The sequence below is a fragment of the Cydia pomonella genome, chromosome 11 (genome assembly GCF_033807575.1).
Source record: "Cydia pomonella isolate Wapato2018A chromosome 11, ilCydPomo1, whole genome shotgun sequence".
NCBI classification, from domain to species: domain Eukaryota; kingdom Metazoa; phylum Arthropoda; class Insecta; order Lepidoptera; family Tortricidae; genus Cydia; species Cydia pomonella.
In genome coordinates this window covers 7922612-7940958 of record NC_084713.1, presented here as the reverse complement: position 1 = coordinate 7940958, position 18347 = coordinate 7922612, and the positions used below count along the sequence as shown (strand labels likewise).

The 18347-nt window shown below is 38.6% G+C and overlaps 1 protein-coding gene across 1 annotated transcript in view; it reads right to left on the bottom strand.

Moving 5' to 3' along the window:
- LOC133522763 (toll-like receptor 6) overlaps window positions 1-16807 on the bottom strand; it is a 148125-nt gene extending 131318 nt beyond the window's left edge. Inside the window, 2 exon segments of the mRNA XM_061858205.1 lie at window positions 12499-14375; window positions 14377-16807. Of these exon segments, the coding sequence (XP_061714189.1) occupies window positions 12516-14375; window positions 14377-16356 (3840 nt within the window). The 5' untranslated portion in view covers window positions 16357-16807 and the 3' untranslated portion in view covers window positions 12499-12515.
- Window positions 16808-18347: the final 1540 nt, after the last annotated feature.

Genomic DNA, 18347 nt, shown 5'->3' with positions numbered 1-18347 from the left:
GAGAGCGGCATACTCTGCCACAGAGCTGGCAAGGGAAGTTCGCGACGGACTGTGACGTTTCTCTACGGTGCCTTTTTTCCCTTTTGTCTGCTAGCGCCGCAAACCAGGCCTCGTCGCAGAACTTGCGGCCATCTCCAACGCACTTGCGCCACTCCACTCGCTTCTCCGCAAGCTTCTCCCAGTTTCGGTGCTCGATCTTAAAAGCTGCCATATCCCTCTTGGCGCAGTCTTTAAAGCGAAGCAATGGCCTCCCAACATCTCTTTTTGCATTCGCTACCGCACCTAGAAGAACACGGCGTGGCAGTCGAGAAGGTTCCATCCTGTACACATGCCCCAGCCAACGCAGTCGCCTCTCTTTGAGAAGCGCGGTCAGGCTGGGCAGCTGTGCGATTTCTAGAACCTTTTGGTTTGTCACCCTGTCCTGCCATGATATGCCCAATATCTTTCGTAGGCAGCGCATATAGAAGGAGTTGACGCGGCGTTCGACTTTGGCATACGTGATCCAGGTCTCAGCCCCGTACAAGAGTATGCTCAACACAGAAGCCCGAAAGACCAGCATCTTGGTGCTAGTAGTCAGGAGTCTGTCTTGCCATACACGAGTACTAAGCTTCCCGAACGTAGTAGCTGCCTTACCGATGCGAACGTCAACCTCTGCGTCGAGCGAAAGATTGTCGGTTATTGTCGAACCTAGGTAGCAAAACCGATCAACTACCTCTAACGGCGTGTTATTGAGCAAAATTGTTGGGGTTACAGCCATGCCCTGAGCCAACACAACTGTTTTCTTAGTGTTAATAGACATGGCAAACAGGGAACATGCCTCAGAGAATTGATTAATCATCAACTGAAGCTCACTTTCAGAGGCAGCAACAAAAGCTGCGTCATCGGCATAAAGAAGGCTGTCGACGAAAAGGTCCTCGCGATTTTTTTTCGATTTGAGGAGTGAGATGTTGTACAACTTTCCGTCGGCCCTCGTATGCAGATGGATACCCTGTTGGTTATCGCCGAAAGCTGTATGTAATATAAGCGAAAAATAAATACCAAACAGGGTAGGGGCCAAAACGCAACCCTGTCGCACACCTCGGGAGACAAGAAACGGGTCCGATGAGTTATTATTAAAAACAACCACGCCTTTCATATCCTCGTGGAACGATTTGACGAGGCTCAGGAGTTTAGGCGGACATCCAATGCACTCTAGCGCTGTGTACATGCCACCCCTGCTGACCATGTCGAAGGCCTTATTAAGGTCTACAAAAGCCACAACTAGGGGAGTTTTGTGTTCTCTACACTTCTCCTGAATTTGGCGAAGTGTAAAAACCATATCTATTGTGGATCGCTCTGAGCGGAAGCCACATTGTGACTCAGGATATACGGGTTCTGCAAGCTTTTGAAGTCTGGATAAAACGACTGAGGCAAAAAGCTTCCCAACAATGCTCAGAAGGGATATACCGCGATAATTGTTGCAGTCGCCGCGGTCGCCTTTCCCTTTATATAATGTGACGATGTTAGCGTCACGCATATCCTGAGGCACAAATCCCGCATTCCAGCATTTACACAGCAGATTGTACAAGATTGCTCTCACGCTTTCGAGCTTTACTATTTCGGCTTGGGTACCGTCGCCTCCAGGACTCTTGCCGCGTTTTAGCCTACCTATAGCCTTGGTAAATTCCTCAACGGACGGTAGATCATCTAACTCGGACCTTACATCTAGTTTGGGCATGCCCAATGCTGCATCCGGATGTATGTCTATTGGGTTCGAATAGAGATTGGTATAGTGTTCCACCCAACGGTCAAGTTGTTTTTGACTATCTGTTATGATAGCACCGTTCGCGTCCTTAAGAGGAGCTGTCTTCCTTGCTACAGGGCCAACGACACGTTTCAGACCTTCATAGACGCCGCCTATGTTCCCACAGTCCGCGCACCGTTGTATGGAGCGGCCGAGGTCCGACCAGTACGAGTTGGCAAAGTACCGTACGCTTCGTTGTAGTGCAGCTTTAGCTGCACGAAGAGCTTTGTCGGTCTCCGGACCGGGGTCCATGCGGTGTCTCAGGGCGGCAGCGCGCTTTGAATCCAGTAGGGGTTGCAGATGCTCGACGTTGTCTGCAAACCAGTCCTGAGATTTGGTATTCTGATGACCGAATACCATAGCTGCGCTCATAGTTAACAGTTTTTTGGCGTTTTCCCACTCGACGTCTATAGGAGTAACAGAGTCCCAAGCAGCAAGTTCGGCTTTCGCCAAGCACTCATACTCTCGGAGCCTTTCGTCATCCCTAGTATTAGAAAGATTTATTTTTCTTCTACCTGGTGTTTTGGACGAATGTATCTTTTTCTGAGCTATGGCTACATGTGCTGCTACTAAAGAGTGGTCGGTGTCACATTCGGCGCTGTGAAACGTGCGTGTGTGGAGAAAGTCGCGGAGATCCTTCCTTCGAGAAAGTATTACATCCAACTGATGCCAGTGGCCGGATCGCGGGTGTTTCCAGGAGACTTTGTGAGACATTTTGCCCTTGAAATATGTGTTGGTTACACACAGTAGGTGTTCAGAGCAAAATTCTAGTAGGCGTTGACCGTTGTCATTCATTTTGCCAATTCCATGGTAACCAACACAGTCAGGCCAAGCCGAGTTATCTGCGCCAACCCGGGCATTGAAATCTCCTAGTATATAAAGGCGATCATTCCTGGAGACGGCTTTGACGGCCTCGGCAAGTTGGTCGTAGAATGAGTCCTTAGACTGCTCCGAAGATTTTAATGTTGGAGCATATGCAGCAATTAAAGTTATTTTACCATGGCTGCTATTGAGTCTAAGGGTCATTATGCGTTCGGAAAAGCCGCGCGGGGTCTCTATTGCAGGCAATAAATCGTTCCGTACCGCAAAACCAACACCGTATTCGCGAACACCAGCAGAGTCTTTTCCTTTCCAAAAGAACGTATAGAAAGTCTCCCGCAGTGAGCCTTCGTCGGGTAATCGGGTTTCTTGCAAAGCACAAATCGAGATGTTTAGTCTGTTCAACTCTGCATCGATCAAAGCAGTTTTACGCAGATCTTGTGCGCAACCAGAGCCTCCACAGGTGTCCGGGAGACCTGTCCTCATAGTTCGGACATTCCATGTTCCAATGCGCATGGATTGGCGAGGCATATTTTTATTTTGCTGCTTTTTATACCCAGGTGTAAAAGTTATCGATGCCAGCCGTCTAGCCAAGAGCTAGTATTCCCTACACCTCAAAGGAATAGACCGGCAACGGGACGGATTGGTACCCTACTGTCCGGGGGCTGCCCAGATTGAAGCGGGCGGTAACCAACCGATGGGCCTACGATGGACCCTCCCACTGGCGAAAGTGACCCCTAGCGTCCGCACTTACGCCCATTTGTGCTAGACTTATAACTGGTAACTGCCACTTTCCGTGTTATTATCCCCGCAGCAAAGCTGACGTGGGTGGAGTTACCTCTCCACAGACATTACACCGCCTGGGACGGAGATAAGGAAAACGCAGGGATGCCCAGCACCTGCGCCACCCTCTCGACCTCACTGGCCGGACCCACAGGAAAGGCAAGCCAATACGTGTGGAGCCAGTTTGGCTGCAGGAGTCTACCGCACATTTCAGGTTGGACCCTACTCACGCCTAACGGGGACACCGTCCCGGGTTTGATTTTGGAGTTTTCCTTCTCCTAGATAAGTTGCAACCCAATGCTTAGAGGCTTATCTCCCCTGTGACGAAGCGTAAGATGATGGCTTCCTTCAGGAACTTAGTCGCCTCTTACGACACCCACGTTCTTTTAGGGTTGGTGCTATTCTTAAGCCGGACACCACACGAAATATGCTAACATATTCTTATTAAAGTACCTTAAACAAGAAACAAGGAAACACTAAAATAGGTTCCATTAAAGTGTATCCGCGCCAATACTCCGAGGGCTACGCTACGAACTTTGATTAAAATTTCATAACCCCGAGCTTAAGCAGGGCAGACTCATTGAGAATTATAGCGGCGTGTTCAATATTCAATGGGTTGAGCCTTTGTTAACACATGTAACCACTAGTTTAACTCATCAATAAATAATTTTATTGCTATAATTTTGTTCGTCACTAAAGCTTGTATTTTGAGAATATATTATTAAGTTACGTTTTTAGGGTTTCGTAACCAAAGGGTAAAAACGTGACCCTATTACTAAGACTCCACTGTCCGTCTGTCTGTCACCAGGCTGACAGGCTGTATCTCATGAACCATGAGATTTTCACAGGTGAAGTATTTCTGTTGCAGCTATAACAACAAGTAAGAAACCTTCGGTGGGCGAGTCCGACTTGCACATGTCAGGTTTTTCCATGAATTTAACAGCGATTATTGCTTTCCAGTGAAACCGATATATAGGGTAGGAATACTTAACTTATATTACTCAAGCTACATTTCACTTTAGACGTATTTCAAGTAAACTATTACTCTGCTAATTACTTCTTGCAAACTCATTAGCTTTTTAAATCTGGTTTCAGCAATCAGTCCCTGACAAGAAAATCAGAGTCCGTTTTGCGCGAGTTAACAAAACGCCGGCATTCCCGGAGGAGGCGGCTATAAGTCATGCAACTACCGCCGTCAAGCCGCCGAGAAAGCGATATATCAAGTTTGATAGTCAATTATTGGCACTCGGTGCTGGAAACCGCTGTCTTTGGGTTATCTAAACCGAGGCTGCCTTGGGGACAGCCCTCTGGTAATATGGCCGGGTTTATTCATACTTGGCCTGGGCATATGAATACTACAGAAATGTACGCCATTGCCGAACACATTGTTTATATTGAATGAGGATAGCTGATATTATGAGCGCTTGCTTTTCTGGTAAGTAGGCTAAATCGTCAATTACTGGCCACATTATACTAAAAATGAATTGTAATTACTGGTCACTCTTTAATAACTCGTCACCTTATACTAAAATGAATTCTGTTTATAGGTGAATAGAATTCATTTTTAGTTTAAGATGACCAGTTATTAAACAGTAGCCAGTATTTTTTTTACTCTTATTTTATTTGTTTCTTATTAAAAACAAAAATATTGTTCTTCCAGAATAGTTATAATCAGACATACAAGTTTTTGTGGCTAAATAAAGTGATTGACAAAAACAAATATCGATATGTCTATTATCGATGTTACCTTAGCGTTATAGATATTTTTAACATTGTATAAAAAGATAGCTACCGCGACATACCTACACAACACGTTCGACATCTTCTTTGATATACCCATTGGTAGTTTTCTTATTTTATGACAATGTATTCTACAGTTAACGTTTTTATTTTTAAAAACTTAATATATGTAATAAAGAAATTATGGTCGGATTTGTAATTGATTTGCATTCTTGAAATTTCCCGGTAAATTACAACAAGTAGAATTTACATCTTTTAATTATTAATCTATGACTGACTTGTCGATGTTATTATTTTCTCAAGCACTCGTTTTTGCCACAAGAACTTATATGTCTGGTTATAACAATTCAAAAGGTACTTAGCTACTCTAATAGAATTCCACCGCTTATATAATTATTATATACTACGTTATGCAGATTCTATAGTGTATGGAAGTTTGCAACTCCAGTGATGTCACAAGCGCGGAGCCAAACCCTTACGTCTAGTTATATCTCGTTACGAACAAAAATGTTTTCATTTTGTATCTCAATAAGACAAAAGTATTAATAATATTTTTGTTGTAAAAGTAACATCCGACTCTAACGCTGGGAACTCGGAATGAACCCGCCATAATTACGGTCCCATCGAGCTATTTACTGCGCTCCGAAAATTCCCAACACCGACACTTTGTTCACATTCTCGACCGAGTTCAGATTGAATTAACTTCACTAAAAAGTACAAGAAGTCACGAAATCCTTCGTGAAATTAACGATAATCTTTTGTAACACTGAACGCGCCCCGAGCAGCATTCCTTTAAACTATTCAAATTTAGAACGAGACGCCGAAGTTCTAGCATTTTGACAACAAATTCGACCCGAAAAAATTTTGTACGGCCGGTTGTTAATGCACAAATAGATTTGTCCTACCCAAAATAGAATTTCGAACAAACAAATCGTTTCAATGTTTTTCTATTGGACTACCAAACATTATTTCGAGTGCACCGGTGCATGTGATTAAGGGATGGGATATTATCTGTGCTCCTTTTGTCCTCGATTGTCCTTGTTTTGCGGTCTGTGGTCGACATATTTATATGAAATATCACATAGTTCTTATTTAGAGGTACTTAAGATGTAAATTTGAATGTTGGATGCGTTTCACAATTTGTATTGAGTTACGCAAACCCAATACCGTTGCCTAGACGAAAGCTGATCTCTTGCAGTGACATCTCCAAAGTACGTAAAGGATTATCGAATGACAATATACGTTTTTCTATACGGATGGTGATATTTTAGACCAGAGTGCTATTAAATTGCGTGTGCGTCTTTTGTCGTGCCACATGGTGCTTTGCCAGCAGATGTCTCTTTGTTAAGCCTCCATGTTTAAGTAAGCTTATATCTTAGAATTCCTATTAAAAGTTTAACGATATTTAAAATAGGATAACATCGATCAAAGAGTCTGTGCGGCACTCAACGATGTCTACTTCACTTAACTGATACAAGTACTTGGGCTTTTGATCATCAGTAGAGTTATATATAAATGTGTTTACGTGGTTGCCAAAATAATTGTTATTGACACAATAATCATAAAAGTTCTTTGTACTTACGTAGATAACGGATGTTTGCCTATTTTATCACTTTTAATAATTATTGTGTTGAACTTTTATTTAACATTCATACCCTAAAACTTCCTGATGTTTGATTGCAAAGTTGTAAAGTACAAAAAGTTTCTGAATTTGCTTATTCACATCACATATCCAAAAGTAATAAGCATTCGTTTGTCCAAAAACAGAGCGGAGTCCCATAGCCCATTACAATCAAACTCGTTCTACCCTTGTTAACTAAATTTTAAAGTTAAGCACACCGAGGCCTATTGCGGTTCACTAATAACTATCAAAACCTACATGGCGCGTAGATGAAATTTTCCACACAATGTTATCTACATCCCTCTTCACTGGAGTACCAAAATTAATTACCAACTAATTCCATTATCCCGCCATTGTGTTAGCGTTATGTGAATATATTTTATGAGATAGATAATAATTTACTCATATGCTTTTTCACTTTTGCGTCTTAACACACACACTTACACTTATTTTTGTGACCTACTTACACTTTAAGACCATTATTCGATATTCTTTAAGAATTTAAGGATGTGTATGTTGATACACTTTAAGTGTGTAATCGTAACTGTTGTAAAACCAACATAAATTAATGTTTTTAACAATTACGCCTATATTGTGCCTAATATTATTTTAACCCTTTCTGTACGGGTGACAACCAGAGTTGCCAATTAGGCATCATCACTGTAGTACGGGTGTCAACTATAGTTGATCGAAACAAGGACGAAGTTTGAATTTTTTTTTTCAACCAACTTAGACCTTATATGTTGGTAATAACGATGATATTTAGTAGTAGCATTAGTATAGATTCAAAGAAAAAAATGGCAAAACATTCTGGTAGATGGCGTTAAAACAAATATTTATTTAAAAATCCCGCATTTTTTCTGTTAACCGGGGTTGACACCCGTACTCCACGAGTGCAGAAAAAGTAACTCAATATGGCGGCAAATAGTGTTGTTTTATATTTCATCGAGTTTTGGTAGTTAGGCTAGTTGCAAGTGTTATAGTTGTAAATTTCGTGATTTATAGAATAATTATAAAAAAAAGTTATAAAAACGGATTATATTACAGTGTATGGTAATAAATTATAATAATATGTTATTAAGATTAAAATAGTAATGATCTCTGCTACACTTTTTTATTTTTACCCTTGAGCAGTACAGATAAATATCGACAACTGTATCGATAGGTGCACATCACTATTTTATTCAAATGGCAGTCGTGTTTTTATGTTGCGTTAAAACGGTTGATATTTTTGCATTTTGTTAATAATTATTATCATTTCAAGGCCTTGTTCTATTCAAAATATCATAAACTAGTATTTACAAAACTAACAATAGTTAAAATCGCTTGTAGTTACTTACATTTATACTTTTTTTAGTGAAAGATATTACGCGTGAAATATAAAGTACTAGTGATTATAAGTGCAATAAGTGAGTAGTTATCAAAAGTTCATAATGTTTTTAATGTGTGTACAAAATTTCAACCGCATAGCTGTTATATTTCAGAAAATACACGTAAGTGAAAATATGTCTAACCGCCGACTCTCGCAAAAACATGCCCGTATTGAGGCGGTGCTAGGCGTTCCAAGTCCCCGTACAGAAAGGGTTAAATACTTTTTTATTACTAGTACTTATCGCATTTCTGTGTCCAATATGCACATGCAAATTAACAAATAAGTAGTTAAGAAATGAGAGTACTTACGCTAGTAACTACAACGACTGGTCTGGCCTAGTGGGTAGAGACCCTGGCTGTGAAGCCGATGCTCCCGGGTTCGAATCCCGGTATATTTTTGGGCAATCAGGGCATTTATTTGAGTGATGAACACAGATATTTGTTCCTGAGTCATGGGTGTTTTCGATGTATATAAGTATGTATTTATCTATATAAGTATGCAGTACCTGGGCGACCGAGCTTTGCTCGGTTATAACTATTTATTGTAATAAGGTGGTCTACAGGTGATAATCTTAACTACATTTTTTTACTAAATTAAACTTGTCTAAAACAATAAAAATTAAAAAATTATATATAAACTTGAACATATAAAAAAAAACAAAAGTTAGTCACCGGGCGAGATTCGAACCCGTAACACTCGTTTAGCAGTCCGCGTCTTAACCCGCTGGACCAGACGGACAGCGGTCGGCAAAACGAAATTAGCGACCATATTCTGCGTCGAAAGAAAAACGCATGAAAACTCGAAAACACGCGTTTTCCCAAACATAAGACTAATCTAGATCGATTGTATACCCCCAAAAACCCCCATATACCAAATTTCAGCGAAATCGTTAGAGCCGTTTCCGAGATCACAGAAATATATATATTTATATATATACAAGAATTGCTCGTTTAAAGGTATAAGATATCGTCGCCTAGGAAAGCTTTGCTTAGTTTGGGGCTAGGTCGATCTGTGTAAGATTGTCCCCAAAATATTTATTATTTATTTGTTTAACTATACGTATAATAATGTTCAAGTAAGTAAATTAATTCCTACAGTCGTGTGCCAAACTGCATACATAAATAGTTATTCGTTCATGAATCAAACATCTCGTGTTACCTACAAGTTTGAACTATTGAGCAACATACCTAGTTTCAAGTGCCAACGTCTTGCTAAAGTCGCAATCTCAGTACTGCCTAACTTCTAGCAATTTACAACTGTAAAGACTAACTAACAAACAGGGTGTATCCGATAAAATCGAGACCCGGGTTCGTGGAAATAAGTTTTCCCATTATTCCCGCGCTGACCCGTCGTCGGTTGATAAGGGTGCGACCGGCAGAAGGGAAACCGATGTTGATTTCGTTTTGATTTGTCCGCGCCGAGATAATAGCAGTTTCATGAGCCGACGGAGCAGCGTTCCCGACAGGCGAGACAAAAAGCGTTAATATGACACGCTTGTCACGATGTCGGCTGGCTGAATCAAAGGGCACCATTTGTAAGTTTCGAAATGTTTCTTTAATTCTTGATTGCCGGTTTTTGCCCAAAGTTTTTGCCAGTTACTTATTTCTTACAAATCAGCCACCTTTTTACTACTGTTTAAATGTATTCCTTCTAAGATAGAAACTGATATGTAGGCCATTGCAATGTTTGACATTATGGAAAATAGACAGCGTAAAGATTTTGAAACTGACTACGAGAAATACAAGATTTTCTGTTTAGTGTCTAGCGGCCCACCATACAAGGAAAATTGTCAATCAAATTTGAATAAATGATATTAGAATATAGAGTCGAATTTGTTTTGTTTTAAAATCGAACGAAATAAAACAAAAACAGGTCCGTTTCATTTAATGAAGATTTAAATTTAATTGGAGGTAATTTGTACTAGTACGAGTATTAGGACATTTAACCCCAAGCGGTTAGTCCCTAGGTCCCAAATAAGAAATAACATTTTCATGTTATCACGTTAAGTATAAACAATTCATTAAAATGTACTTTACGAATTACCTAACTTTAAATACGATATTATATATCAGGCTTTAATGTAGGTACGCACACCCCATATAAGTTAGTCATTTAACTATGAAGGATCCGGCAACCATATAACCTGTCTGTAATTTCAATTTTGCTGCAGTATATCGCAGGAAACTTGCACCTGATTGTGGCAGATAACTAAGGAACTCTCAACACTGCACAAAGATATTGAGTCTCTGAAGCCGGCAGATGTTAAACGGCTATTAATTTCAGTCATGGTACTTATGAATATGTGTTTTTGATAACTATGAATTATTTAAAAGTAATAAGCAACTCTGGCCACTAAATTGCTGTATCCAGTTGTATCTTTTGAATAACAGCAGTGAAAGAGGTGGCATTTTACATTACTCTGAATTTTGTTGTATTTACTTCACAAGTATGGGACTTTAATAGGCTGGATACATGTTTTAATAAACCGTTTTAAATTAAAAAAAATCTAAATGTGTCATGAAAGTAAAATGAATAGAATCAGGCGTTACTTTGAGAAAATCCATATTAATTAACACAAAACATATTACTTTGCTAATCCGCGAAAAGATAACGTGCTAGTCAAAAAGTGCTTACCCGTTATATTTACTTGCGTATTACATTAATTGCATGTAAAAATACGCAAGTAAGTATAACGGGTTAGCACTGACTGACAAGCACGTTATCTTTTGCGGATTAGCAAAGTAATTTTTTTTTGCTTTAATTCATGAAAATATACAAAATACATACATATTAGAAGTCTACCTACGTATATTCTGTGGCTTTATGTTGGGCAATTATCACATTTAGCTCTTTCCTATTTTAAACATACCTACTAGATTTGCTAGTAATGTTTTTTCCAAATCCAAGTATGTAAATTTATTTTTGTAGAGAGTATTTACTACTTACCCATAAACTGTAACATGAAATTTTCAAAATTAGGTAATTATTTTTTATTTGTAGTAATTAACGAAATATCCCCAAATAATTATATTCTATAGGTTTGGGTTACTTGAATAATATTCTTTTAAATAACCATGGTATCATGTACCTATACCACTTTCAGTTCCAGACGATGCATCTCCAGTAACAGCATTATTGGGTTCCTTTTACCAGCACTCAACTTTGGTGGAGTGCCTTCGAATTTCCAACATGTTTGCATATCGACGAACGTTGAAACAAGCCAACTTTGCTCAGGCAGTCAGTTAACGTTTAAAAATAAGTGCTACTTTAGTATACTTTTTAACTAGAAGCAAAGTTTTTTTTTTGCAAAGTAAACATACAAACATAATTTCAAAAAAATATTTGGGTAACATATACAGTGTGTCCCTAGCCATTGGACAATGCCGCGACAAAGCGAATTTAGAACCAGTATACAAAGTATCATAACAACCGGTGTACGTGTTACGAAGAAATTAACTAACAACTTACGATTTTTTATTTTGGAGCAGTCTGTATATATTAGTAGTTCCTGAGTAAATACATGCTCATGGAATAGTATGAAACCTTCTTTGACCTTTTTGATTATCTTTTTTATTTATGACACTAATAAGATTCTGACTTTGGCAAATGTCATAATTTCCGAACATTTTCGAACAAATTGTCAAAAACACTGTCAATGATTAATTACAGTAGGTTTGTTTATTTTTGTTGTCGATCATTAGAAAGTTTTTTTTTTTTTTAATCTGATAATCTAATTAAAAAATACTTAGGTTAGAGCATTCTTGAGAAGTAACCCTACGTGGGATTTCAGGGTTTCACCAATGCCTAAGGACACACTGTATATGCCAGACCTAACTTTTGCAGCTTTTGTTCCCTGAAAACCTAACATTTATTTAAATAAAAAAACAGCAACTAAAGACAAGGCATAAAATAAAATAAAAAAACAAAATTATAATTTCAAATTGATTTTTATTTCAGTGTATCTTTTTTGTATTCTTGTTCATATTTACAATTATTTACATATTTTAATATTTACAGTCTTTTGTATGACAATCATAATATTAACAAATAATTATTATAAATGCATCTGTACATAAAACTTTGGTAGGTATTATAATAATTTAAGCAATAAAAATAAATCGTAGAAGACAAGTCGATTGAGATTTTGGCTACAGTATATTTACATTTGTTATTCGATATCTATAAATTACTATCGCAGATAGTAGGAAAATATTCCGACCGTAACATCTTCACAATCTAACCCTACTTATACAATTAAATGCGGATTGTGATGCTATACACCTTAGACTAAAATAAATATTAATATGGAACGTACATACTTAAATTTAATTATCACTTTTTTGGACTAATACGCTTAAGCGTTTTAAGAGGAAATTTTACCTGCGTTGAAGCATACGCTACGCCCAAAGTTGCGCGTGCGGCGGCATGCGGTGTGCGTGCGCATCGCGAGCGTGCACGCTGGCCGAAAGCGCCAGCCCGTCGCCCAGCAGAGGGGGCAGCTTGCCCGGCGGCGGGGGCGGGGGCGGCGCCGGCGCCCGCCCGGCCCCCACCGGTGACACTGACGCGTAAATATTCACCGTCGAACGGTGATACTGACACTTTCTCAAGTCCGGCATCGCAAACCTCAACTTTTGCCAAAACTGCCTATCACCCCACTCTATACACGTGTTCGCCTTCAAACACAACCTCAGTTCGGGATCAATGTCTCTATTCGGCAGCTCGCCTAGTAATATTATTATCAGTCTTCTTCGTCTCTCTTTTAGTACTTCGTGGAGCGCCGTCTTGAATTCGAAACGGCACCATTCGTTGTTAATGAAATTTTTTGATAGGACGATTATCGTCCTTTTGGATGATTCTACGGCTTCAATGATCGTATCAGCCACGTAAGCAGAAGCATTAAAATCTCGATAGTGCAGGCATAGACGAAAACTTGGGTCAGTTGATTCTAAGCCGGGCGCCAGCATCTGTGCCACGAATGCCTCGTCTTTGACACTATAACTAATGTATGCATCAAACAGCCGATCTTTATCGGCCTCATCTTCGAAAGCTGTGCTCTTGTAGCACATTCTAAATCCGCAATGGTAGTAAATCCAAACGCGAAGCTCACGCCTCCAGTAAAACACACCACATATTAATGCGGAACTTATTACAAATATGCATAGAGATATCAAAAGCAGTGGTAGATAATCATTTATAACTTGATTTTCGATAATTGAGGAGCTGCCGCCGACGTGGCTTGTGCAAATAGTGGAATTGAAATCAGCCATGAGAGGGCCGACGGCGTTGGTTACATTATCGAATACACATGTAATTTTCTTAGCGTCTTCCACTTTTCCAAAGTTATTTTTAAACCAATTTCTGAATTTGTTCATGTATTGACAATCGCACGACCACGGGTTGCGAGACAGGCTTATCTCTACCAAATATGGATTCACTGTAAACTGCCACACCGCAAAGCCGTAAATGTTATTCCCTTCCAAACGTAGCACTTCTAAACTTCTTAGTTCTATGAAGGTCCGATTATCGATATAGTGTATTTTATTGTCTTGTAGATGTAGCTCTCGTAAATTCTCCAGGGGCGACAATTCAAAGCCGAGCAGCTCTTTTATATTATTTTTTTCTAGATGCAAAACTTTTAAGCGTTTTAGTCCACTAAATGTATTATTATACAGAGCATCAATATTTGAATTATTAGCGTATAATATTTCTAAGTTTTTACGACCTATAAAAGCGTGACTTGTTAAACCACCAAAGTTGTTACCGTCTAGATATAGTTCAGTAGCGTCCATAGGTATGCTGTTGGGTATTTCCGCGTAACCGGCAGCCGAACAGTCCACAATATTTGCCGACCACGGTTGATCGTGATAACATGTACAGTTCGATGGGCACGTCATTTCACAATCACAAGCGTCAAAATCACAACAATGACACAACGTAAAACAATGAGTTTTATATGTACACAAAAACTGGGAAGATTCCGCCTCGATAAGCGGAATATAAGTCCTTTCTCTATTATATAACAACTTGCAGTATATGCTTTCTAGGTCCATTACCCGAGGGTGTTGTCTGAGGTGATCGAGTTTGTTAATTCTTTGTAGCCACTCCATTGTACAATCACACTGAAAAGGATTTCCGCCAATGTAAAACTCGGGCAGAGGGCGACCTGGATCGACCGGAGTTAGACGAAGCGCATTGAGATCCATACTAGTTATCTGATTAGCATACAAATCGACTCTCGTTAAATTGGTTTTTTCCAACAAAAGTTTGAGCTTCAACTTGTGTAATTTGATTATCATTTAAGAACAGAAGTTCCACGCTATCGGGTATAGAAAACGTAGATATTTTCGTCATTTTATTAAAGCTCGCGTCTAATGTCTGCAGGTGCAGTTCTTTATTCAAACGGTAGTTATTGCCCAATTCTTTGATGTTGTTGCTATGTAGGTCCAGCCATTGAAGTCCCGTCGGTATAAAAGCATAGTCAAACCATTCTACTTGGTTATCTGACACGTTTAACCACAACAGAGAGGGGATGTTTGCAAATAGACCTTGGATATCTGTGAGCTGGTTGGCATCCAATCTAATAGCTTGTAAATTAGTAAGGGTATCAAACGCATTGATGTCAATTTTTTTCAGTTTATTACGAGCTAAATTCAATATTTGTAACGAAGGTAAATCAGAAAACACATCTTTGCTTATGTTTTCTATTTTATTTCCGATAAGTCGCAGTCCATATACGTTATGCAAACCGACAAAGCCGGGCTCTTCAAGCAATGTTATCTGATTTTCTCCTAGATCCAATGTTCGCAACAATCTCATGTTTCTTAGCGCTATGGGTACTTTCTTTAATCGATTTCCATTTAAATTTAAATCTTGCAGGGAGGATGTATTTCTAAATGCTTCAGGGTGGAGTTCTTCGAGATGATTATTGTCGATAGATAGTAATGACAATACGTACAGACCATTTAAGGCAAAGGCGTCGATATGTGTTATTTTATTGTATGATAAAATAAGCGTATGTAGGTTGTTCATGGGTGCAAATGTATCGGCAGCAATACTTTCTAGAGAATTGTGTTGAACATTCAATATTTGTAGTGTATATAAATCCTTGAATATCTTCGGGTCTAGTTTGGTCAATCGGTTATTCGATAAGTTCAACAGGACCATTCTTATAAGACCCCTAAACGTGTTTTCTGTGACCCAAGTACTCGTTAGATGATTATTAGACAGGTCTAATGCCAACAATTGGTCCAAGTTGGCAAAGAGATTCGGTGATAATACACTTATGGAATTGTTTTGCAGGTAAATTTCTTTAATTACCGTCTTACAATCCTTAAATAAGTCTTGTGGAAGGGCGACAATTTTATTATTCGAAAGATCTATTATTTGCAGTTGCTTCAAGCCTGAGAGGGCTTTTTCTGATACCATAGATATTTCATTATCGTGAATGTGCAATTCTTTTAATCTTCTCAAAGACATGAATCCATTTTCGGGCATAAGTACAAACCGATTGTTTGAAGCATCCAAGACTTCAATATCTAAGGAACATGAAGCATGAGGTAGGGATGACGAAGGAACTGGTACATCTTGTTCGCTTATAAGAGCTTGGTGAACTGCGTGTTCCCGGAATCCCAGATCACTCACATCCAGCAGTCGGTTTGACGAAACATTTAAGTATACTAAGTTCGTCAGAGGGCAAAACAAGTTTTCAGGGAACGACCAAATGTTGTTAAAACTCAGATCCAACTTCTCTAACTGCCGAACCGCCGCAAAGCTTTCTGATGCTATCTCTAGGCTCATAGCGGCCCACTCCGTATTTTTCGTTCGGATCGTTAAATTTCGAAGATCTCTCAAACCCGAAAGTACACCAGGCGGCCATCTTCCAATTTTACAGTTATCCAAAACAAGTTCACGTAGTTTTATTAAATGGGCGAAACTTCTGTCGTCTAATGAGCTCTTGTACATCATTTCTTCATTACATTCTATTCTAAGTGACGTTGTATGTTCTGAAGGGATGACACTGAAGTTTGTTGTGTCGAATTCGCTATTTATCGTACGAAGCTTACATGTGAGAGAAACTTCATGGGAATTATTCGGGCCTCGTAACCACCACTGACAATCATCTGGAGCTTCATATTTGAGCGGTAATGAACTCTGATCGGCAACATTAAGTCCAACGACAAACCAAAATAAAATTTGGCTGAAGGTTTGTTTTCTTGAAGAACTTTTCTGAAGAGCCATTATGGGGTAAATCAAATATCAAGGAAGAAAGAAAACAGGACACGATAGGCTCAGTGTCATGTTTTTTCCGCCGGTGTTCGTGTGTTTCGACCCCTTGCCGGATGGGAAGTATCCATCAATATATAAAGTCTATTTCAGCGTTAATTTAACATTAAGTCCTTGTTATACCAACACACATTATGTGATGATATTAATTCACAGCTTGTTGATGTATCCTTTGAGATGTAAACAAAAATCACGTAAACAGTTCACTTCTACGAAAAGTCAAGCATTTTCACTAAAACTAATACACAAAGTCTTCTTTTATTCATTTGATGATTTTGTAAATTTTATTGAGTCCGAGTGTTGTTACTGAAACACGTAAGTGATAAGCGTGTTTTACTGAAATATCGTCCGTGCGTAGCGTCGAGCGGCGCGACCGTGCTCTGACGCTGCGGTAAGTAAACTGATGCGAGTACAGGCATTGCAGTCGAGTATACGTTCGGTGGTAGGGAGAGGGGTGCGCGGCGGGAGCGAGATGAGCCGAGCGGTTGCGAATGTTCACGAGGACTTATTACAATAAATTATTTTTTCTTGGAGCTTTAAGGAATCGGACGCCGGGATGTGCTGACACTGCTGATCTCAAAGTTAGAAAATTTTGACTAACGTTATAAATCGCTTTACGAATTTACCTTAGTAATTTAATTTAGACACAAAAGCTTAATGCTGTTGTTCTGGTACTTGCACTAGTACTTAAAATAAAAATCTGGTCTGCAAAATTAGGGAGCCGATTTTTTAATTTCAACCGCTCGATTTCGTGTATTTCCACTACTAGGCATTAAAATTCTACTAACAAGTAGAATTATTGAAAACGAGTGGTCAATACACTAGATTCCCAATTTCTATTGATTGTATTTCAAAAGGGCACGTATTTATCCGGTCACCTAAAAAATAAACTTTCGGTAGCTATAAAAAATTGAAATAGGTACTAAAATTAATAGTTTGGCGACAAAACCGGAGCCTTAAAATATTTCAATATGAGCATTATTTTAATGCCGTTGCAGTTTTTGTTTATTTTAAGGCGTAAGTACCAATTATTTATTTGGCAACAGAATTATTATATTGGAGACTAATTGTGAAGCACATTTTAAAAAGAAAACTACATACTATAAATTTAAAAATGAAGTTTTTTTTTAATATTTAGTTAGAAAATTAAGGTAAATGCACATTTATAGTAGATTTTTAACCAAGGTATGAAAGGCACCTTTCAGAAATGGTGGCTTTCACCCGAGTTAAACACTACTTTTCATTTCGAATACGAGGAAAGTAAAATACACGAGCATTTAAAAAAACACAGCTAAGTATAAACTTCAGTTGTGTTTCTTGAGGGTTCTTTCAAATAACAATTAAGGTAAAAATATCGTTATTTATGGAAACTAATATTTTAATTATTTAGCTTACTTAGAAAGTTCAGTGTTCTAGAGCAGAAACGTATTATTTTCTGCACACTTTTTAGAACAACAACGGCCCATTTTCAGAGCATGTGAAATGAAAAATTTGTATATCGACAATCATTACTTAAGCTGTTATTTTAATACTTATACAAAAAAGTCTAATAAAAGTCATGGTGGTTGTACAAACGTTGAACCTAAGGGTAGAAAACTTAAGAGGAAAGGGGACGGCCGCTTCTCCATACCAACGTAGTCCCCATTTTCGTTTATGGATATTGACATTATAGAAAATATTTTTAACCGACTTCAAAAAAAGGAGGAGGTTCTCAATGTTATCAACTATATGACCACAAACAGTAAAAGTCATACGTTTTACAATATTAGGTGCCAGTTTATTATTTTAGACGCCAGACTATTATTTCAAGTTCCTTATTATTATTATTTTGTCGCTAGAATTTTCTGCCACTTTTTTAGTAATATGATGCTTATATTTGGGGCTTATATATTTTTTTTTGCGCCAAAATATTAATAAACAGCCAAATTATATTATTATATGGCCAA